General features: G+C 51.3%; 8 protein-coding genes across 10 annotated transcripts; 3 read left to right on the top strand and 5 right to left on the bottom strand.

Moving 5' to 3' along the window:
* Positions 1–287: 287 nt before the first annotated feature.
* PV05_08438 (uncharacterized protein) lies at positions 288–5,162 on the bottom strand (the record flags this gene model as incomplete). The annotated part of the gene is made up of 4 exons (XM_013457951.1): positions 288–1,469; positions 1,520–1,585; positions 1,639–1,919; positions 4,523–5,162. 4 exons carry the CDS (start codon positions 5,160–5,162, stop codon positions 288–290), a joined length of 2,169 nt encoding a protein of 722 aa, XP_013313405.1.
* Positions 5,163–5,899: 737 nt separating this feature from the next.
* PV05_08437 lies at positions 5,900–7,225 on the top strand. Of its 2 annotated transcripts, XM_013457949.1 has the most exons (3): positions 5,900–5,999; positions 6,224–7,143; positions 7,193–7,225. In XM_013457949.1, the coding sequence occupies exons 1-2, from the start codon at positions 5,973–5,975 to the stop codon at positions 6,896–6,898; spliced, it is 702 nt and encodes a 233-aa protein (XP_013313403.1). In that variant the 5' UTR covers positions 5,900–5,972; the 3' UTR covers positions 6,899–7,143; positions 7,193–7,225. The 2 variants fall into 2 exon arrangements, with proteins under 2 accessions (XP_013313403.1, XP_013313404.1); XM_013457950.1 differs by lacking the exon at positions 7,193–7,225 and having other exon boundaries at positions 6,224–7,180.
* Positions 7,053–8,193, bottom strand: PV05_08436 (uncharacterized protein). The gene is made up of 2 exons (XM_013457948.1): positions 7,785–8,193; positions 7,053–7,718 (listed from the first exon to the last, which is right to left on the bottom strand). Exons 1-2 carry the CDS (start codon positions 8,020–8,022, stop codon positions 7,246–7,248), a joined length of 711 nt encoding a protein of 236 aa, XP_013313402.1. The 5' UTR covers positions 8,023–8,193; the 3' UTR covers positions 7,053–7,245.
* Positions 8,172–9,247, bottom strand: PV05_08435 (uncharacterized protein). Its single transcript, XM_013457947.1, has one exon. It carries the CDS (start codon positions 9,184–9,186, stop codon positions 8,710–8,712), a length of 477 nt encoding a protein of 158 aa, XP_013313401.1. The 5' UTR covers positions 9,187–9,247; the 3' UTR covers positions 8,172–8,709.
* A 146-nt stretch (positions 9,248–9,393) lies between these two features.
* PV05_08434 (uncharacterized protein) lies at positions 9,394–11,211 on the bottom strand. The gene has a single exon (XM_013457946.1). The coding sequence runs from the start codon at positions 10,981–10,983 to the stop codon at positions 9,433–9,435; it is 1,551 nt and encodes a 516-aa protein (XP_013313400.1). The 5' UTR covers positions 10,984–11,211; the 3' UTR covers positions 9,394–9,432.
* Positions 11,190–13,298, top strand: PV05_08433 (uncharacterized protein). The gene is made up of 3 exons (XM_013457945.1): positions 11,190–11,693; positions 11,775–12,257; positions 12,305–13,298. Exons 1-3 carry the CDS (start codon positions 11,531–11,533, stop codon positions 13,189–13,191), a joined length of 1,533 nt encoding a protein of 510 aa, XP_013313399.1. The 5' UTR covers positions 11,190–11,530; the 3' UTR covers positions 13,192–13,298.
* Positions 13,299–13,482: 184 nt separating this feature from the next.
* PV05_08432 (uncharacterized protein) lies at positions 13,483–15,290 on the top strand. Its single transcript, XM_013457944.1, has 2 exons — positions 13,483–13,617; positions 13,669–15,290. The coding sequence occupies exons 1-2, from the start codon at positions 13,527–13,529 to the stop codon at positions 15,096–15,098; spliced, it is 1,521 nt and encodes a 506-aa protein (XP_013313398.1). The 5' UTR covers positions 13,483–13,526; the 3' UTR covers positions 15,099–15,290.
* On the bottom strand, positions 15,232–19,329 carry PV05_08431. 2 transcript variants are annotated; one of them, XM_013457942.1, is made up of 3 exons: positions 17,938–19,329; positions 17,562–17,882; positions 15,232–17,516 (listed from the first exon to the last, which is right to left on the bottom strand). In XM_013457942.1, the coding sequence occupies exons 1-3, from the start codon at positions 18,050–18,052 to the stop codon at positions 15,709–15,711; spliced, it is 2,244 nt and encodes a 747-aa protein (XP_013313396.1). In that variant the 5' UTR covers positions 18,053–19,329; the 3' UTR covers positions 15,232–15,708. The 2 variants fall into 2 exon arrangements, with proteins under 2 accessions (XP_013313396.1, XP_013313397.1); XM_013457943.1 differs by having other exon boundaries at positions 17,562–19,329.
* Between the last annotated feature and the right edge of the window lie 573 nt (positions 19,330–19,902).

Below are 19,902 nucleotides of genomic sequence, written 5' to 3'. Positions count from 1 at the left end.
CCTCGTTCAAGCATCGAGCCGAGGATCTTACCCTTGTAATTTGTGTTCGAAGTGCAAGACTGTGATCATGACGGGGCTCCTTTATTCATTGCAAAAATCAGCAACAAGTCTGGAATGACATTCCCTTTATCGCAAAATATTCCGAGAAGGACTTTGTGAGATTGATTATATTGATTGAGAAACAGATACAAAGGAAACTTCAACTCCATCGCCAAACTCCATCGCTATGCTAAAGCAATGACGCCCGCAGCAGGCTTCTGTCATGTCAGACTTCACTACCTGATACATCAAACCATCCTCTGGAACTCCGCTTCAAAGTCAGAGCCTGCATAATCATGTTCTTCCGTCAACGTGACCAATCCTGGATGGTAAGCTTCCTGGTGATATCCCACCGGCTGAGCATGTTCATATGTGATGGCCCTTGGACCATCCTGAGGTAGATTCATGCCACTTTCATAGTATCCAAAATGGAAGTCCGACTCCGACTGTCCCAGTCGAGGGTCCAGAATGTCACCTTGGATTGACACTGCCGGAGCAGGATGCGATGTCAACAGCTCATGATGCCCAGCGTGGGGCATGCCAACGAGTCCCATGGTCGTCTGATACTGTGGAAAAGGATCGTCCAACATCTGAAACTTGATGTCGCTGACTTGACCAGCATACGGTGCGGTTGTCGTCTGGTAATATTCGCCAGACATGCCGTATGGTCCGACGATTACGGGCACTTGTCCGTATGGATTGCTCATCTCGTACGCGGAGAGGTTGCTTGCGGGCATGGGATAGGCGTACCGGGCGGCTCCCTCGTCGAAAGGAGTCGATGATGCGCTCCTGCTGTCATATTGGCGACTGCGCTTGGAACTCTTGGTCGAGCCTTCCCATTCACCATCACTGTCGCTGCCATCGTCATCACGTCTGGTTCTCTTCCCGGCCTTGTTGGGTGCGAACTTGTAGTTCGGATGGGCTGCTTGATGGTTGTCCCGTTCGGTGTTGGCTAACTGCTCATAGAACTGCCTGATTTCTTTTGGTTCCAATGGCCAGCTTGCTCCTGTCACTTGCGAAACGACCTGGTGATTGTTCTCCTTGCAGAACTGCTTCACCCGATCTGCGTACGCGGATCGGTACAGCATGAAGGAGTTCATCGGTCTTGAGATGTATCCCTTCTTTCTGTCGACCTCTGCCATTCTTTCCTCTACCGGACGGTTCGCCCACACCGACATGTCTCTCACTGGTGTTTTGTAGTCTTTAGTCAACTCGCTGAGCGGTTGTTCGATGACTGGACCTCCTTTTTTATTCGGCTTTTTCTTCAGATTCCGCCTGGGTCGACTCTGTGGCGAAGGAGAGACATGGCTGGAATCAGTCCTTGAGCCTGGGCTCGACGGTGTACCAAGCGCTCGACCGCTGCGGGTGTGAATCCCATGTTCGGCCATGGCTTGGGGACGGGTGTGCGAGGGTACGGAGGTGATCGTCGCCTGGTCAATGTTAGCCATCATGTTCCAAGCTGCAGCATGTGCCGACTCACTCTTGGTGGTGTGTAATAGACAGGAGTTGGTGCTGTATGATAGAGGGATGGGTCACCATACGCATCCTGTCAAGGTAAGTCTCCTTCTATAAATATGGAGGGATGATGGTTGTACTCACGAAGGGTGGCGGCGGTCCAATTTCTGACATGATTGACCTTCCGTGCATAGGCGGTGTGAAAGGCTCTGGAACAGGGGTGGCTCGTGGGTTGCTTCGGTTATTGTCGCTCATGTGGTAATGGCCGTCTGTTGAATGAGGTGGTGAAGGTGGTCGCCCTGTGACAATGTTTTGGGCCGTTGATGCTGGCGGTAGTCCGCAAAGCAATGAAGACGGTAAAGCTTTGTGCTGGAGATCGAAGCAGTCGCGCAGGTCGTTGGAGACGATGAGCACTGGATGGTTCGCTGGATGTTGCAGCAGCAGAAGCAAGGAATTAAAGGCGTTTGTAAGATGACTGAGAAGCAAAGGCTGATCGATCCCAGGAGTTACCCTCTAGTCTGAGCCGGAGTTCCAGATTTGTATTCAGTGGAGAGACCTCTATCAGATGGATCTCACCACCGGTCTGGCTACCAAGCTGTCGGCTTCCGTGGCAGTGGATTGCTTCACAATGGGAGGTTGGTTTATCCCTTGGGCGTTGCTTTGACGGAAGAAACAATTGGTGAAAGAGTTCCGTTGTTCTCAGAGGGAGGATGTGGCAGCCGTCAGCTTTGCTGTGGATTGTTGCAGGAACCCGACGCAAGATAAGAAAGGATGTCGTGAGCGTTGGATGTCCTGTGTCGGTATGCTGCAGGATTGCTGGCTTCCGATACTTGCGGTGAGCGAAACGATGTTCCTGATTCGAAGCCGATTACGCTTGATAGTGGTGGCTTTGTCTCAATTACCCGCTTGAGGATGGCTGAAGATGGAAAGCAATCTCAAAATGAGAGACTGGGCTGATTGAGAACCTTTGTTGGATGCAAGAGAAACAGAAACAGAAAGACTACAACAAGAGATCATATCAACCACCGACTGAAAGTCTCGAACACATGTTCGCAGTGAGTTTGAACGCTTTGAGCAAGAATCGCCGCATCCGGAAATACGATTCATCTCCGGCTTTATCTGGAGGAGCATCTTTTGTTTTCGGTCTGATGAAAGCAGTGAGTACTCCTGGGGCTATTGCAGACTGTATCAGCCTACAGCATCCGTGAAATGAAGCAGTGATGGGTGAGAGGCAGGGATTGTGTCCAAGTGGTGAGCCTCTCCTGCAATATGGCAGAAAGTGGATACTTTCTCCATGGCAAACTCCATGGTATCGACCAACGCACCGTCACGCCCATGGCCCAGCCACGGCTGTTGATCCACGAAAGGTAGAGAATTTTCTTGCTAGGGATTGAAGCACCATAGCAAGTTTCTACACTATATTGAAGGGGAACGTCTGCTTCCAAGGTAGGTGTTTACTCCACCATTCCCAAGTTCAGTGCTCGGGCCACCAGTCACATTCCTTGCCTTCGGCGGCACCGTTTTCAATAACTCCAGCAGACATGTTCACAGCTCGTGCATATTATTATTATTCGGGCATGGAAATTTGGGCCGATCCGGATCTTGACTGGATGGTGGTTTGCCAGGAGTAGGAGCTCTTGATTGGCTACCAATGGTTCTTTGTACCACGAACGACTCATATGAAGACGGATACCAGCATGATCGCCGTGGAACTGGCTGTTGGCTTCCATAATCTCCGAAACGCTACAAACCGACTTCGCCAAAGATGTTGTGCATATCGTGTCAAGTGCTGCAGTCCACATATATTGCTGATTTCGCTGCTGTGGCCTTGATCTCTTCAGATATCCATTGAGCACTCTGCAGTATACCAGGCATGTACTCAGTGTCAGCTCTCTTCCGAGGATACTTTCGGGCTGTCTACCGCAAACGGCCCGCTACCGGTTAACCTCGCTCCACGCATCCGTCCAATACCAAAGCGGCCAATTCCAACCAACGCTCCTTCTCGCTTCACGCTTCCGATCATTTTGTCGCCCTGTTTCAGATTCCAGGACGCCCAATGAGAGTATGTTGGGGCCCAGATGATGGATGTGGTCGACGAAGCTGGCATTTCGCACTACTGCGTACTCTGGTACTTCAGGACTTCTCCGCCTCGCCGAAGTTTACGTGGTATTAATTCCAAATACTTTGGCGGGGTGTCTCGTCGCCTAGATGGCCTTTCAGCCTTTGATCTTCCCCGGATTGGGAGGTCCTGCATCATGCAGGTGTTGGTGACCTAATGCAAGACAATCCACTAGCGCCAATGGGGACGACATGGCTGTGGGTTCCAAGCTTCGATTGCATGGCTCTTCCACTCTATCCAAGTTTCAGAACTTGGTGACCCCCCGGGACCATTTCTGGCTTCTGGATGACTTCCCTCCGGGATACTATGCCCTGAAATGACACCCTCCATAGGTTCATCGGTACCGAGTCTGCGTCTATTCCTTTTTGACCCAGGCTAACGTCACTCACATGTATCTTTGACAAATACTCTAGGAAGGGCGGTCCACCAGCTTACACTGCTCGCTCAATGGTCGATGGGTCATCAACAGTCGCCTCATGCCATTCATATTGTTCGAAAAGAGGTGGAATACACGATGTATAGAAGCAGCCTCGTTGATTGGATCTTCATCAACAAGCGGCATGAGACACATCACGCATTCAACGAAGCTTGTTCTTTGGGATCGTTTCATCTGGATCATTGTCACTACCATCACGTTGCACTCTGTTCACACACTTTCATATCCTATCGAAGCTCCTCACACCGCCATCTGGCCCTTTCACAACGTCCTCAACGACGCGATCCTCAACTCGTACAGCTCGATCGAGAACTCCTCTCCAAACTCCTCCCGATACAAAGGACAGTGCCTGGTCAATGGCTGTCCTCCCGACCACCTGACCCATCTCAGCAAGCAGTAGGCATGGAAGGTTTCGCCGCAGCATGCGGTGTGTATGGTCTCCGTTGCCGTTGCCCCTGCTGCTGCCATCTCACTCTCAACGTCCTCAACGTCTGGTTCTCCGGCAAGGCTCTCTTGACATATTGGGCATATATCTCCGTCTGTGGTGTTCAGTCCCATGTCGTAAAGCCCCCAAGCCAGCAGGGCTTCGTGCTGCTCATCCTCCTCGTCCTGCTGGTCCTCCTCGTCGTCATCGTGGTACAAGATATCCCGTCTGTAGTCAATACCGGCTAATCTGGAGCTGGTAACCCTTTGGAAGGCCCGGAAAAGCTGGGATCTCGTTTCCGCGCGAACCATTCTGCTCACAGTGACGTCCAGACGGCGCGAAAGGCCGTCGGTTGGGATGAGATTTCTTTCGAAGGAGATGAGGCAGGTTTCAGCCTTGGCCAGTCTGATCAGCAACAGGATGAGTTGATATTCCATCGTGGCAATCGTGTGGAGAAAGACTGCATCCTGTTTATCGCAGCCGGACCGCTCAAGCTCTTGGAGTTGGGCGTATGCACGAACCTCGGGCTGCAGCATGTCGTCTATTGCGTCCCTGATGGTCTGAGCTGGAAAATACTCTCCTGCGTAGCGGGAGATGCGTTCCATCAGCACGGTCCAGATTGCTAGACAAAAGCTGTTTAGTGCTAAGTACAGGGCGCTAGCGTCGGCGGAAGCAAGGTGGGGAGGCATGCTTGTTGATTCTCTGAGGTTTGGTGATATTGTGCTGCTCGACGGTCGCAGATGGAGACACAGATCTCTTGGACAATGTTTTTTGAGGTATGTTGACGTGCGAAGGTGTTGTCTCGCCAAGTCAGTCCAAGATGTCGGCATCGGTTATCGGGAGGGCCGATGCCGATGCTGATGTCGGCGATAGAGGTGTGCCTGGTGTTGTGAAGTTGGAAAGGTATGGTAGATGGAGCGGGCGGACAGTATGGCTGGTCCCGCACTCCGCCCAGGATATGAGGAAAACAGAGCATAGTGTTGGATGTACAGTCTTATATATATATGTTCTGATATCAACAAAGAGGTTGTAGATAGATCCCGGGGCATGAGGATCAAGCGATATGGATGATGGACTAGGTGGACGACAGGGCGTGTACCGGACAGTGAGAAGAGTAGTGGCAGGACAAAGTTTGGAGGTACAAGGACAAACACCAATATTACTGGGCGTACTTACCGTAGCCTCCGCATCAGAGTGCAAGCTGTGTCGAACACAGCGCAAGCAGCAAAGGCAGGAACGCCTTGTGAGAAGCCTTCGTATTATAGGCATTGGTGAAGAGTTGAGTCTCGGGAGGACAGTGGACATCGTGCCAAAACAAGGCTGTCGAAAAGCATCACAAGGCTCCGCACAATTCTCGTTGTTGATTGGCGGACTGTAACGCGCTCTGGATATCAAGTCTGATACTCTCCCTCCCCATTTTCCTCCTCACGATCCTTTCTGTTGCTATCAATTCCCATTCTGCTCTCCCGACAGTCTGAAGTCCATGTAGCCTGCCCGTGATGCACGGCGATCTGGGCACCAAACTTGTATGTCCTATATCCCTTCCTACTTCCATGACCTGCTCATCCCTTCGCCCCACGCTGTCCTTCGCTGCCGTCCCTATGTTGCTATCTTCTATATTGCCTAGCTCCATTCCACTCTCAGCGAACCCTTTCGTCCTCTGTCTATCTCGGCCACATGTCCACAGCATCTAGGCCCACAAGCCTGTGTTCCTCACATCTGTGCACCCACTGACCAAGAACCAACAAAGGCCCAACACGCCAAACGCACCCTCACCTTGCCCATCCTCCCACCCTATCAAACCGAACTCGTACGCTCCTGCGTGCGCGAAACGCGCGACCTCGACCGCGACGTGTCTCGACTCCTCGAACCGTACACGCAAACCGTCACGACGACCGATGAGAATGGCAACCCGGCGCAACAATCTCAATCCACGTTCAACCCGGCCGAACACTCAGCCACCGCCTGCGCGCTCTTAGTCGACCATCTCAGCATGCGGAGGAACAAGAGGTGCTTACTAGCCTACCACCGCGTCAGAGCCGAGAGACTTGAAGCACTCGCCTGGGAAGGACGGGATATCGACGACAACAACCACCCTAGCACCGGCACCGGCACCGCAACAACAGATCCCACCCCCGCCGGCAGCACGGCGACCCAGAATTCACTAAGTCCCGAAGAAGAGTCATACTACCGCAAGTACACGGACCTATTGGCGCAGTATAAAGGTCATTGGACGGACATCGACTTGACCGGCAGTCTGGACCCGCCGCGAGATTTGTTCATTGATGTGCGCGTGCTGCGGGACGCCGGAGAAATTCAGACGGAGTATGGGGCCATTAATCTCACGAAGAACTCCCAATTCTATGTCAGGCATGGCGACGTGGAGCGGTTGATACAGATGGGGTTTCTGCAGCGGTTGAGTTGACAACGCCGAAGATGCAGAGGCGTGACTGGGTCTAGCCGTGTCAAAGAATTGGATGTCATGTGTCTAAGAGGGCATGAGTTCGGTGACCCACGAAAGTAATGAGGCATGAAGACAATATGTTACCAATGTCAGAAGTCATTGTTTCTTGCAATTGCTCTGGTGAGGCTATCTAGTTGCTGGGAGGGATAAAAGCTCGTAAGACATCATGTCTATTGTGTCCGAGTCGAACAGTCAAATCCGGAGATGTATGTGTGCAGAAGTAAAGGAATAGTCCCAGCTAATTTCTACCTCCAGCCTTCAGACCTTGATCCCGTTCCTTGGGAATGAACTCGATGAATGTCTCTTGCTTAGAGCATTCCCACTACACCAGCAACCATGACGGCAGCAAAGCCAAGCCCTACGCCGGAAGCCAACACTTCAACTGCGCCCCCAGTTTCAGTGGCCGTCGGCATTGAGCTGCTTGTACTTCCAGCCGTTTGTGTTCCGTTGCCGGTGACATTCGTGGCGATTTGCTGCTTGAAATTCGCACAATTCAGTCTGGTACCATTCGCAGCATGGATGACGACGCTTCTGTTCCCAAAGAACGCAAGAGACTGAGGGTCGGTGGATAGGTACAGGTCGAGATAAGTCACTTGGAAGTTCTTCTCGCGGGCCGTGTCGGCAATGGTGCCGTGCTTGCCGCTTAGATCACCGGGCTGGCAGGTCGATGGCTGAGTGGCATCACATGGAGGGGTTTCGTTGCGACCGTAGGGACTCAAGTGGCCGCCGGCACCGCTGCAATTTCCGTCTTGAGGGACCGGAAGGACGTGGATGTGATATGCTATTCTCGGTTAGTATGGATCGGATCTGAAAGCGAGGGGTGGAGGGCGGATAGTAGGAGACATACAGAAAGGGCCAGCAGAAGCATCTGGGAAGTCGAAGAAATTGATGTTGAAGGCCACACCAGTGCCGTTGTCGTTGGAGACTCCAGTGATTTGGCCTTGGACGGGTTTGTTTTCCAGTAGCACAGCTTGGAAGGTGGCTTTTGTGGGGTTATTTTCGGTGATCGGTGCGTCTGTTGAGGATTGTGCAAGGACAGACAGAGTAAGGAGAGCACAAGAGAGGATGTACGTGAAGAAATTCATTTTGAGATAGGAAATGTTTGAGTTGCAGGTTGTTGGTGCTGCTGTTGTCGTTCAGCGTGTGAGTGTTCAGTGTGCAGGAGATGGCAGTAGTGGGCAGGAAATAGAAGAGTTTATGGATCGAGGATTTGGATCGGGTAGAGAACTCAGTGACCAAGAGTAGTGACTTGTTCTTTTGATCCGTCACGCAAACGAAGGGAAGGTGGAAGGAAACCCGGCAACCCGCAGGAATGGCACAAGAGTCGCACGTCACCGAATTCCAGTCACTCTTCTCTGTCTCATTCTGCACTGTGTCCATGACGCCTCTGTCTGATGATGTCAATTGTCAAGGTTTCATAGTAGTCATCTCGGTTTGCTGTTAGTGTTGTTGCTCAATATCGTGAAGAAGGCTGACTATTGCAGCAATTCCTCCACCATGTAAACCAGCCATGTACCACAAGACTCGTTCGTACCCGGAGTTGATATGCAGCCAACCTCGACTAGAGTCTCCTGAAAGAGCACAAATTGCCCTGGTCGAGGTGTAGGCTTTGATGATGTTGTCCTTTCCAATGAGTTTGCTGCAGACTGGTCATAGCATTGAGGCAACAGCATTGAGTCTCGCTAGCAACGCCTTCTCCTATTTCCAACTGCGAAGGACCGCTGAGCCTTCATATGTGCTATCGATCCTCCTTTCGGAATTTTTTCTTTCTTTCACAGAGCGGTTCTGACGGCACACTTAAAGGGCCATATCTTCGCATTCTTTACGTCCCACGCACCGCCCTTGGTATACGGATCCTCTTCCAAGATCTTGCGCACCTCCTCCTCACTGTCAGCCTTGATCAACATAGCACTGCCTGTCATATCCGGTGCTTCACCCTCAGCAGGCTGTTTAGACAGAGTTGCTCCTCCGAAGACCACCTTCCCCGCTTCAATGGCTGGCTTGAGGTTGCCCAGATGCGTGGGACGAGCAGCGAGACGTTTATCAAGAGCTCCAGGAAAGTCGGGAACATGGACGAGCCATTCTTTTGTGGGTGCGCTGGAGGACATTCTAGTAAAGGAACGTGCTGGTTTGGTAGACACTGAGCCCAATCGAATGGGATGCGGCGAGCCTGGTGGTGGATGAGTAGTAGTATATAGACTGAGAATGCAATTTGGCCGAGCGCGATAGCAACGGATTGCGAGGGACATGAGTCTAAGTACTTAACCTGGCCGTGGTGGGAGGATCGTGGAGGATGTAGTTGTCTTTTTCATCCCCACCCAGTGGAAGTCTAGGATGGAGGTGGGATCGCGGGATTGTCGAATGTGGGAGTCTTTATCCACACCAATCGTTCGCATTGACTTCGCTTTGTGCCGGAGAAACAGTACAGGAACAATTACAATACAGAAGTAGCTGGAGAATCCACACATATATCATCCTTCGGGGTCTATCTACATTTATAGCTTCGCTCTTGGTCTATCTCTTGCTAACAATGAGTCAGCAACCTTTCGTCGCTGTATCTTTCCTGTGGCTGTCTTGGGTATCTCTTTCAGAATCCACACTCTGCTAGGCCTCTTGAAGTGGGCCGTCCGACTACCCACGAACTCAGTAATGCCTTCTTCTGTGACGTCTTTTCCTGTCTTGGGTACAATGGCAACTCCCACCTCTTGACCGTACAACTCCGAAGGAATAGCAAAGCAGACGGCCTCTGACACGTCTGGGTTCCCAGAAATCAGATGATCCAGTTCAATAGGACTGATCTTTTCGCCTCCACGGTTGATCAACTCCTTGATTCTGCCAGTGATGATGACATATCCATCTTCATCCTTCTTTCCCTGGTCTCCAGTCCTGAAGAACCCACATTTCGTGAATGCTTCTTTGTTTGCCTTGTCATTCTTGATATATCCCTTTGTCACATTCTCGCCCCGTATGCAGATCTCTCCGGCCGTGCCCTGAGGTACTTCGTCGCCCTGCTCGTCCAGGATCTTGACCTCGACCCCTTGTCCAATGCCCACACTTCCCGGCTTCCGTTTGCCTCGGTGAGGTAAGGGATTGGACGTCATCTGATGTGCAGCCTCTGTCATAGCGTATGCCTCAAGCACCGGTGCTCCGTATGTTGCTTCGAGTTCGTAAAGGGTCTTGGGTGACAACGGAGATGAACACGACCTGATGAATCTAATCTTTGGTTTGTTATGGGGCGGAGGATTTTTGAGTAAGATTTGGTGGATGGTTGGTACTGCTGTATACCAATTGGCTTTGTGGGTGATAAAGTCATTCCAAAAGGAGCGAGCTGAGAATGATCCCGGCACAATGACTGAACCACCTGCACTGAGAGGAGCCAGTAGTCCAGCCAGGAGTCCGTGCACATGGAAGAGAGGCATGACCAGCATTGTACGGTCCTTGGGAGTGAGTTCGTACGTGTTTCTGATATTCAACATCGTCCTGGTCAGGTTGCGATGGGTGAGAGGAACTGCCTTAGGCCTTCCAGTAGTTCCACTCGTATGCAGCACCAAAGCAACGTCCTCGCGTTGCGCTTGAGACACCCGTTGAGTCCGTCTCTGGGAGAGCTCTCCCTTCTCTTTTACATCCAGAATTGGCGTGTCTCCATCCAGATAGCATTCTGCAATAGCAGCTCCATATCTCCTGGCTGCCTTGATGGCTGGTCCATCTTTTGCGTAGGAATCCCTTGGGACGATCACAATCGCAGAGGAGAGGTCCTCAATGTAGAACTCGAACTCGGCTTGTTTGTATGCAGGATTCAAAGGTGCCGCAATAGCTCTCTGGTAGGAAGTTGCGAGGAAAGAGACAATGAACTCATAGGTGTTGGGCAGGGCTATCGACACTGCATCGCCATGCCCGATCCCTAGCTCTGCGAGCTTGCTCTGAAACTCGAGGACGTCTCGTGTCAACTGCTTGTAGGATATGGTCAGAGCTTTGGGCTTCGACGGGACGATGATGGCAGTGGCAGAGGAAGTTTCTGAGAAGGAAGTTGAGAGGGTTGAAGGCATTATGACAGGCTAGTGCTATCCGGGGGGCGTGGACAGCAGGATTGTGAGGACACGAGGTCAGAAATGAGAGAGGAAATCGTTTATCTATAGGGCTGAACTGTCAATAATTGCTGGAAACTGAGAAAAAGTAAAGATATCAATCGCACATGACGTGATGGTGGATTGTCAAGCACGGAGGCCGCTATCAATAGACAGACTGAGCCTATCAGTACATCCGTCGACCTCGAGTCCTACCTGAGATTTGTTCCTTGAGACGTTCCGGCTGTGTCATCTTTATGGTCGAAGCTTCATATCGGGTGATGAAACTGTGAGAATTCAGCAAACACCCGATAAACAACACGCGAGATCATCCTTGTTCTTCCTCTTTTCTCGCCGATTGGTGGCCGCACCATCGACCTCCGATTCCTTCCATGAACATTCTCCTCATCTTCATCCTTCATCATTGTACATTCCGAGAACCATCCGACCGCAGCCAACCACGAGGTTGACAAACGTTTAAGCGGACGCCTTCAGAGACTCTCGCTGCAGACGTTGCAGACGACAGGTCATGGCCAACAACACATCAGCACCAGCCCGTGCCGGGTTGTCGCTGTATGCGAACCTGCTCGATCCAAACAAGGGTACACCAGGCACAATTTCAAGTGCGCCAGTGTCTTACACTACGCCGCCTGATCAAAATGAAGCTGCAAAGAAGCAGCAAGCTCTCGCTGGTACATCAATCGTCGTAAGGACCTAAAGGTTTGCAGAATGGATTTGCTCACGTGTGCCATGCTCTTCTTGGTAATATACAGCCTCCTTGAGATTTCAACCTACCAAGCGACCACAGATCGCCAGCCAAAAAGCAAAAGCGAAAGCTATTGCTGCCAAATTTGCTCCTCCGTCCTCTACCAGCCCTGCCCCGGCTGTCGCACAACCCGAGTCTACAGAGGACGTTCCAACAAATGCACCGACGATCCAGCCATCTGCGCCGAGAACAACAGCTGCAGATTGGATAGCAACTGCATCAGATGATGAAGATGTCAACAACTATTACGCAGCAGAGAAGCGTCAACGTGGAGGTCGCAAGAAACGCAAGAAGAACAAAGAATCTGTACAAATCGTGCAAGACTGGGACGACATCTATGATCCAAGCAGGCCAAACAACTACGAGGCATACAAGAATAGCGAAGAGAAAATCCGCGAAGTAAGGGAATGGAAAGATCTTCTGTACAGACACCGCATCAGACGCAGAGGCTCTAGCGAGTCGGAGGAGGATCGTTATCGACTTATGAACAGTAAGCGATCGGAAGGAATGTATCTGGCACTACTGATCATATTGCAGAACAATTCGCACCACCTTCAATGTCGTTTGCTCCGCCTCCAAATCTCAACGAAGAGAGCCCACCTGTGCCTGCAGAAATTCCCGACGACCCCACTGGCGAAGATGCTTACCTGCGTCGACTACGGCTGACCCAAGGATCACAGCAACCTCCACCTCCACCTCCACCTCCACCGCCGCCAGCCTCAGATCCTCCTACAGGTCAGATATCTCGAGCACCTGTCCGGTACAATCTGCCTACTCCGACTGAGGAGATCCCGTCTACAGAAACAGAATTGCAGGCGGGACTTGCTGAGTCTGGTGCTGGTGAAGATGAAGAATCGGGTGTGATACGGTCAAACAGACCTGGCCAAGCTGGATTTGCGGAGCGCCTTATGTCCAAATATGGATGGTCCAAAGGACAAGGTCTGGGTGCTCAAGGCACGGGCATCATCAATCCACTGTACGCGAAGGCCGATAAGCGGAAGAAGAAGTCCGATGCCGAAGGCGGGGGCTATGCAACTCCGGCGGGTACGGGCAAGATTTTGGGTGGAAACAAATCCAAGGCTGCTCAAGCCGAAGACGAAGGCAAATTCGGAGCCATGTCCGAGGTCATTCGATTGGAAGGCATGTTGAATGGCTTAGATTTAGACGAAGAGCTCGCTCAAGGAGAGGGTGGAATCATGCAGGAGATTGGGGAAGAATGTGGTGAGAAGTACGGAAGCGTTGAGAGAGTCTTCATTCACCGACCGGAGATTGAAGGCGACGACCCCTTGGTATTTGTGCACTTTGTCAGCCAGCTCAGTGCTTTGAGGGCGGTCAATGCTTTGGAAGGGCGCATCTTCAACGGCAACCCGATCAAGGCGAGGTTTTGGCCAAAGGAAAAATTTGATGCTCGAGACTACCTGTGAGCACGGAGTCTCTCCAGAAATGTTGTCAAGTTATGCCTTTGTAGCGTCCGATGCTAGCTATGAACAAGTGGGCGGCCGTAGTATGCCTGTCGTTTTGGCCTCACTAAGGTCTCCGTAATACGTAAGGTACCTAGGTACTTATCCGTATGCTGTCGAGAAATACCATTGGCTAGGGTCGCCGGCAAGGCCTGACGCGTAAAGGGGCACGACAATAATGCCCACGCGCCCGAACTAATTTCATCCATTATTGCATCATTTTGCGTTTCCGACATCTCAACCCCAAACATCATCGTCCAGTTCGATCTTGCAACATCATCGCCTGTGCGCACTACACAATGTCTAGTACTCCCACAGTCAACAGAGCGGCTATAGACAGAGCATTTGCTCACGACTCCTCATTACGAAAGCGAGTGTACGATGCCATTCGTATGCCTCCACTAACCCTTTACATCGGACGAACTCTCTAACAAGCCCCAGAAGAAACACCAAACTACGCAGACCTTTTCGAGGACATTGCCGAATACCATCTGAAGCACCAGTCTGTGAACGGCAGAGATGGCCCCAGTGACGAGCCAGCCTCAAAAAAACGCAAACTAGCCAATGGCTCCCTGCCCATCCCTGCTATACAGCCGAACGCCCCTCGCGAAGTCATCCTCGAAGCGCGCGACATATCCTTCTCCCTCCCTCAGCGAAAGAAACTACACCTTGGCATTGCACAGTATGGTACAGATATCGAGGCCTCATCCACAACTTTCGCAATCTACACCCGCAACCCAGCGAGCAATGATGTCGATATGGAGGTGCCGCTGGACCAGTTCGCCTACGCTCTGCGACTCCCTGTACCTGAGAAGGCAGCAAAGCAATACAACTTCGTCCTACTCCCAAAGCCTGACGCTAAGGTTTCTGAACCCATAATATGGACTATCAACCACGGTCCCTTGAAGTCGTGCCACATCCCAAACCAGGCCATCGCAGCCATCGCGTCAGAACCCGATGACGCCCTCGAAAGAGTGCTAGGTTATGTTCTGAAAAAGGTTGGGGTAACTCTCACTCTACCTTCTGCCGAGGAGTTCGCAAGCGCAAGGCCCGAATCTCATCGCAAGGGAGACAAGGCGTACCACGTCAAAGCATTCCGTGGGTCTAAGGACGGATTTCTATTCTTTTTGCCCAACGGAATATTCTTCGGATTCAAGAAGCCACTGTCTTTTTTCGCGTTTGGAGACATTGTCTCGGTCTCATATACGAGCGTATTGCAGAGGACGTTTAATCTGAATATTGTGCACAGGTCAGATGAGGACCCGGATATGCACCAGGAAGTCGAGTTTTCGATGCTGGATCAGGCTGATTTTCCGGGGATAGATGCGTATATCAGACGGCATGGGCTGCAGGATGCAAGTCTGGCCGAGTCACGAAGGGCGCAGAAGTCTAAGCCTGCGGGCGCGAATGGAAAAGGCACGCCTGCGGCAAGTGGAGAAGCAGAAGGTGACGAAGACGATACGAGGACGGAGCTGGAGAAGGCGGCGCAGCAGATGGAAGATGAGGAGGACGAAGAGGAAGAAGATTATGATCCTGGCTCGGAGGGAGAGAGTGAAGGAAGTGAAGAGAGCGAGGATGAAGATGAAGAATATGAAAAAGAGAGGAAGAAAATGAAGGGACGGAATATCGTTGCTGAGGAGCTGGGCAGTGAGGCTGAGGATGTGAGTGTCACGGAAGATGAAGATGAAGATCATGAAGGGGAGGGAGACGAAGCTGGCGACGAAGGAGAAGCAGAAGATATCGAGCAGGACCCGCAAGGCTTCGAGCTCGGCCAGCATGTCAAAGCACATGGGTTCAGTGCTGTGGCTCCAGCAGCGCATAATGGCCTCTGGGCGGGTATGCCAGACCCGGATGATGACGATCAGTTGTAAGGTTATTGAATCCAGGTGCACGACATGAGCAGGATGATGTGTCGGGATCCGGTCACCATTAAAAACCGAATATATACCAAAACCTGGAGTCGGATATGATCCAGCATCAAGCACGCGGCTGAGCTCGAGATATCGTGATTGTAAGCAATATCCTGAAGAATAGCTGGCTCTACTCTCTATTCAGGACTTCCTCACATCCCCATTTATGTCTAGCAGTCCAGTCTCCTTTTTTTCAGGTCCTAAGATTTTACAGTGACGACGGGTTTTCCATCTCCATCTGATATCAGGAGAAAGGCAAGAACGTTGTAAAGTCTGGCATTTGCGAGTCCGTCACCCACGGACATCGGCCGCTTGTTTTGTTTTCATATGTCCTAACGCCCTCCCCATGTTCATCGAAGCTTTCAAAGGAGACCAATATCCATCGCGAAGACACCATCAATGAATCCAAAGGCCGAGCCTGTGTGTAACCATGCGGAACTCAACGAGCATCGAGAGCAGCGTTGCCACTCACTACAAAGGTGCTGAGTACCACCCGGTTGGTGCCGTGCCAAAGAGATTCCAAAGCGATGTCCGTAGCCCGTAACCGCCCGTCGCGAGGAGATGGTTCGTATCATCCAACAGCATTTCCCGCATCTGTGTTCATGACCTCGTCCATTTTCCTCAGCACATCCACGGCACGAAACGGCTTAGGTAGCACAGCGTCGACCCCAACTTCGAGGGCTGAAGCAATCTGCTCAGACCGTGCGTTGGCTGTGATGGCAATGATGTGGATATGCTTCTTCAACAAGCCCTCTTCTTGAAGAACGCGGATCTGGCGTGTGCAGCTCAAGCCATCAAGGACCGGCATTTCCACATCCATCAAGATGCAGTCAATATCGACGTCCAAGCTCGCAGACGGCGAATCCATCACTTGCAACGGCTCATAGTCGTGCCACGCTCTTGTGCGAGGGAGGAAATCTAGCGCCTCTTGGCCGTGATTCGCGATATATACTGTGCAGCCTGCGCGTTTCAGCTGCTTCATCAGCACTTGCGCATTAATGATGTTATCTTCCACGAGCAGGACGCGAGCAGGAGTCGTGTTTATCGCGTGCTCTTTGCTGGGTAGCCGCGTAATTTGAGTCATCTCATGAGAGCCGACTGGACTGGGTATCCTTGCAGGTAGCTCGGACGGCTGAATAGTTTGTGTCTGATCTTTCGGTGCGACGGCTTTACGAGCCCGAATGTAAAAGGCGAACGTAGTTCCCTTTCCGGGGGCGGACTTTACGCCGATCTGCCCACCCATGTTTTCTGTCAATTCGCGAGATATGAAGAGTCCAAGCCCAGATCCACCGTACTTGATATGTGTTTTTTTCGTGGCTTGCTGGAATCTGTTGAAGAGTCGTGTCATTTCCTCTAGCTCTAACCCCTTTCCTGTATCTGTAACAGTGAACAGCAAATAAACTGGGTCTCCTGTACCCCATTCAGACCCAGTGGTTGCGTCGCGTCTGTCTTTCTTGGTCGGAAACCAAATGATGTCCTCGAGCGGAGGTGGAAGGCTGATAAATGCACGTCGGTGGACCTTGATCTTCCGCTCCGGTTCCAACTTGGTGAATTTGATCGCATTGGTAAGGAGATTGATGAAAATCTGTGTCAACCTGGCAGGATCCAAACAAACCCAGTCCAGGTTGAGACGAGCATAAGAATCGTCTGCGCCATTCTCGACAATGATGGAATTTGTGTCGAACTCGGCTTTAAACATGTTTAGCGCGGACTCCACGACGGCGTAAGGCTGAACCACGTCTGGGGAAATCGAAAGAAGTTGAGAATCAAGTTTTGACAAGGTCAGTACGTCGTCAATGACTCGCTTTTGGTGCGAGGCACAAAGTAGGATCGTTTTTCCGTTTTCCACGTTTTCTTTGAGTAGCTGAATTGCCGACTCCAGTGAATGGTCGTCCATTGAGCTCCAGTCTTCTAGACAAGCGGCAATACCATCCGCGAGTTGCGTAATGGCGGACAGAGGATTTCTCATCTCGTGCGAGACGACGTCGATGAAGGCTTCCTGAAGCTTTCGAGCCTCGGTGGCTTCGACTGCCAAGCGGCTTTGGATCTCTTCGGTCCATTTGATGCGACTGATGTCTGTGATACAGCACACAATATTAGATAAGGCTCCATTCGCAAAGACTGGAAAGGCGTTTGCGATAATCCAGCAATGTTCCTCTTTGGGGTTGGGATCCCCAGGAGTGGGTGGAGGTGTCCATTTCTGTTGTAGTCGAAACTCTTGGGACACTGGTTTGTGCTCATCAACCAACAGGGACCAGAAGCCCCTTGCGAAAACTCGATCCTCCTCATGCACAACATCCATGAAAGAGAAGGTATATCGATCTCCAGAAGGATGACCAGAAATACCGTAGTACTGCGTATTCGCCCAGATGATGTTGCCTGAATACTGGTCAGCACCGAAACGAGATCGTCATCCGTACATACCAGAGGGTGTCACGCGGACCATTCCTACGGGTCCGTGCTCCGCAATTTCTCTGATTTGTCTTTCATTTTCTTCCAGCTGCAATGTCATTATCTCGGCTTGCCTTTGAGCTTCTTCACGGTCAACGGCGGACGCAATTGCTGCTGAAGCCTGTCGACACAGAGCGTTGATGAAAGCGTCATCTTCTTGTCGGTAGCGCCGTCTGGGGTTAAGGCCAAGTACTATCACACCGAGTAGTCGGCTACTGACGGAGATCGGCAGAAGAGCCACGCTGACAGGGCTTTCATGGTAGCCCTGCCAGTCAAACCCACCGAGCAGTTCCTCTGGGAGAGTCCCATCAGCCTTGTGAAGTATAAGGGGTTTGTGGGTTGATCTGACCCTTCGATAGTAAAACAGTAATCCTGTAGGTGCCTCGTACACGTCCAGTGTTTCCGGCACAAGATGATGACCACCTGGAGGCAGGCCTAAAGTCTGTTGTAGTGTCAGTCGGCATGATGTAGCGCCGTCATCTGCCGAGTATGCAAAGGCCATGGGAAAATCTGGCCCGTTATCTCGTAGAGCTTGGAAAACATGGGACCAAATCGTGGTATCTAGGTCAGCTGGCTGCGATGAAATCGCATAAAGAGTCTTGGCTCTTCTTTCGCTCACTATCTCGTTCGTAACCTCGGATGCCCTGTTGTACCAGCCTGCGACGTAGCCGTTCCCTCCTCGAATTGGTAGGAAGGAACCTCGCCAGAAAGTCTCTTCGCGACGGCCATCGGGCTGTTGTGGGAAGATGGCCATATTTTTGACGTCGAGAGGCCGATCTTCAGCTTGCATTGCGTTGAAAATTCCCTCCATGTCCGACCACTGTCCCTTCCAAATCTCTTTGAAAGGCCTTCCCTGGATCTCGGAGCCGTAGCTAAATCTCTTGTTGAAGTCCTTGTGAGCTTGGAGATTGAAGCAACTCAAAAGTGAACGACCCCAATAGATGGCTACCGCAGCAGTGTCTGTCATTGCAAGGCCCACGAGAGTGCAAAGCGACATAGGCCAATATTCGAGGGGACCATAGTCGGTAGCAGACCAGTCGACTCCGTTCAGGAACCATTTCGAGTTTTCATTTCTTGGGAGATGGTCGATCCAGCAGCCTGCCGGATTTATCGAGGCTGGAAGTTCAGCAAGTATGCTGTCAGAAGGTTTGTTCTCACCGGGTTTGGCCACATTTCGTGGAATGATTCTCCAACGACCACTTGATGTGTCAAATTCTGCCCGGGTAGATATCGCTCCGTTGCTGGCATTCGTGTCGAGGTCGAGCGTCAACCGCTCAATGCCAACTTCGTCTGTGGTAGACGATATGCCCAGGTCTTTCAAGACTGCGGCCTGACGGAAGGATTCCCGCCTAGCTGAGTTGATACCCATCTTCAGGTTCACGGGCTCTTTGCACGATCAAGAGTAGTTGGCCTTGACATGCTAGTCGCCCTTGACGCAAAGGGTGATGGTCAGGCATCAAACCGATCAATTTACGAAATCATATTTTGCGATTCGGTAGCTGGGCCAGCCTTGGAAATCTTTGTGGCAGCGACATGTATCTGTGTAATATTTGATGACACTTTGAGGATTGCCGACGACGATACTAAATCGAGCAGCTTTCAATGTTTAGGTTGTCAGGCTGAGGAAGCCGTGACGAAATGTTCTTCAAGCAAGGAAAAGACGTATGAAAAATTGTCCGTATGCGCGACGGAAGGCACAAACTGGAAAATGGGCAATTGCCACGGGTTGCGAGGATGTTGCGTGGCGGACAGAAATCAAAAAGATCAAAGATCGTGGCCAAGTGGCAGTGCCAGTGTCATTGTCAGTGCCATTGCGGGCTACCAGGCTACGATGAGGTCACCAATTGGGTGTTAATGGTTCAAACAGAGGGCCTGTACTCAAGCGGAGCTCTTGGAAATGGGCAACATTTCAGCACATGTCAGTACAGTCGACTTCTGGCGGCCACAGAGTAGCTACTGTATGTTCAAAAAGATACGGGGTACCTGCATCTTTGAATCGGACTTCCCGGCAGTCAGATCCTAGGTCAATAAGCGAAAGATCGACCACAAGGCTTTCAAGGACGATCGCCCGAAGAGCTTGAATCATTTCCCACAGCGTTTTTGTTGGTGATCTCCTTGACTCCCGCCTCACCTGTGACGGAATACTCTTGTCGGCATATCTATCCTTGTCTGTAGAGCTACACGGCGAATGAGTCGCTCGGCATAGTCCTATGATGTTGGTAATTGATGGTTGCTGAGTCCATGCGAATGACGAACTTCTCCTCTTTGATTCAGCCTAATAGCTAAGGTATGTGCGATCTCACTCACACTGTGA

This window comes from Exophiala xenobiotica, assembly GCF_000835505.1.
Source record: "Exophiala xenobiotica strain CBS 118157 unplaced genomic scaffold supercont1.5, whole genome shotgun sequence".
In the NCBI taxonomy this organism is placed as follows: domain Eukaryota; kingdom Fungi; phylum Ascomycota; class Eurotiomycetes; order Chaetothyriales; family Herpotrichiellaceae; genus Exophiala; species Exophiala xenobiotica.
This window is presented reverse-complemented; position numbering and strand designations above follow the sequence as displayed.

What these genes read in the sequence shown, in the direction of transcription:
- PV05_08435 (XM_013457947.1), bottom strand. Translation starts at nt 9,186, where the DNA reads ATGTCCCTCGCAATCCGTTGCTATCGCGCTCGGCCAAATTGCATTCTC.
- PV05_08434 (XM_013457946.1), bottom strand. Translation starts at nt 10,983, where the DNA reads ATGCCTTCAACCCTCTCAACTTCCTTCTCAGAAACTTCCTCTGCCACT.
- PV05_08433 (XM_013457945.1), top strand. Translation starts at nt 11,531, where the DNA reads ATGGCCAACAACACATCAGCACCAGCCCGTGCCGGGTTGTCGCTGTAT. An exon ending in GAAGCAGCAAGCTCTCGCTG is followed by an intron (nt 11,694 to 11,774) that starts GTACATCAATCG and finishes GGTAATATACAG; the next exon opens with CCTCCTTGAGATTTCAACCT. An exon ending in TCGTTATCGACTTATGAACA is followed by an intron (nt 12,258 to 12,304) that starts GTAAGCGATCGG and finishes ATCATATTGCAG; the next exon opens with AACAATTCGCACCACCTTCA.
- PV05_08437 (XM_013457949.1), top strand. Translation starts at nt 5,973, where the DNA reads ATGCACGGCGATCTGGGCACCAAACTT. An exon ending in GCGATCTGGGCACCAAACTT is followed by an intron (nt 6,000 to 6,223) that starts GTATGTCCTATA and finishes GAACCAACAAAG; the next exon opens with GCCCAACACGCCAAACGCAC.
- PV05_08432 (XM_013457944.1), top strand. Translation starts at nt 13,527, where the DNA reads ATGTCTAGTACTCCCACAGTCAACAGAGCGGCTATAGACAGAGCATTT. An exon ending in GCGAGTGTACGATGCCATTC is followed by an intron (nt 13,618 to 13,668) that starts GTATGCCTCCAC and finishes AACAAGCCCCAG; the next exon opens with AAGAAACACCAAACTACGCA.
- PV05_08436 (XM_013457948.1), bottom strand. Translation starts at nt 8,022, where the DNA reads ATGAATTTCTTCACGTACATCCTCTCTTGTGCTCTCCTTACTCTGTCT. An exon ending in TGCTTCTGCTGGCCCTTTCT is followed by an intron (nt 7,719 to 7,784) that starts GTATGTCTCCTA and finishes AACCGAGAATAG; the next exon opens with CATATCACATCCACGTCCTT.
- PV05_08431 (XM_013457943.1), bottom strand. Translation starts at nt 18,957, where the DNA reads ATGGGTATCAACTCAGCTAGGCGGGAATCCTTCCGTCAGGCCGCAGTC. An exon ending in GGTCCGCGTGACACCCTCTG is followed by an intron (nt 17,517 to 17,561) that starts GTATGTACGGAT and finishes ACCAGTATTCAG; the next exon opens with GCAACATCATCTGGGCGAAT.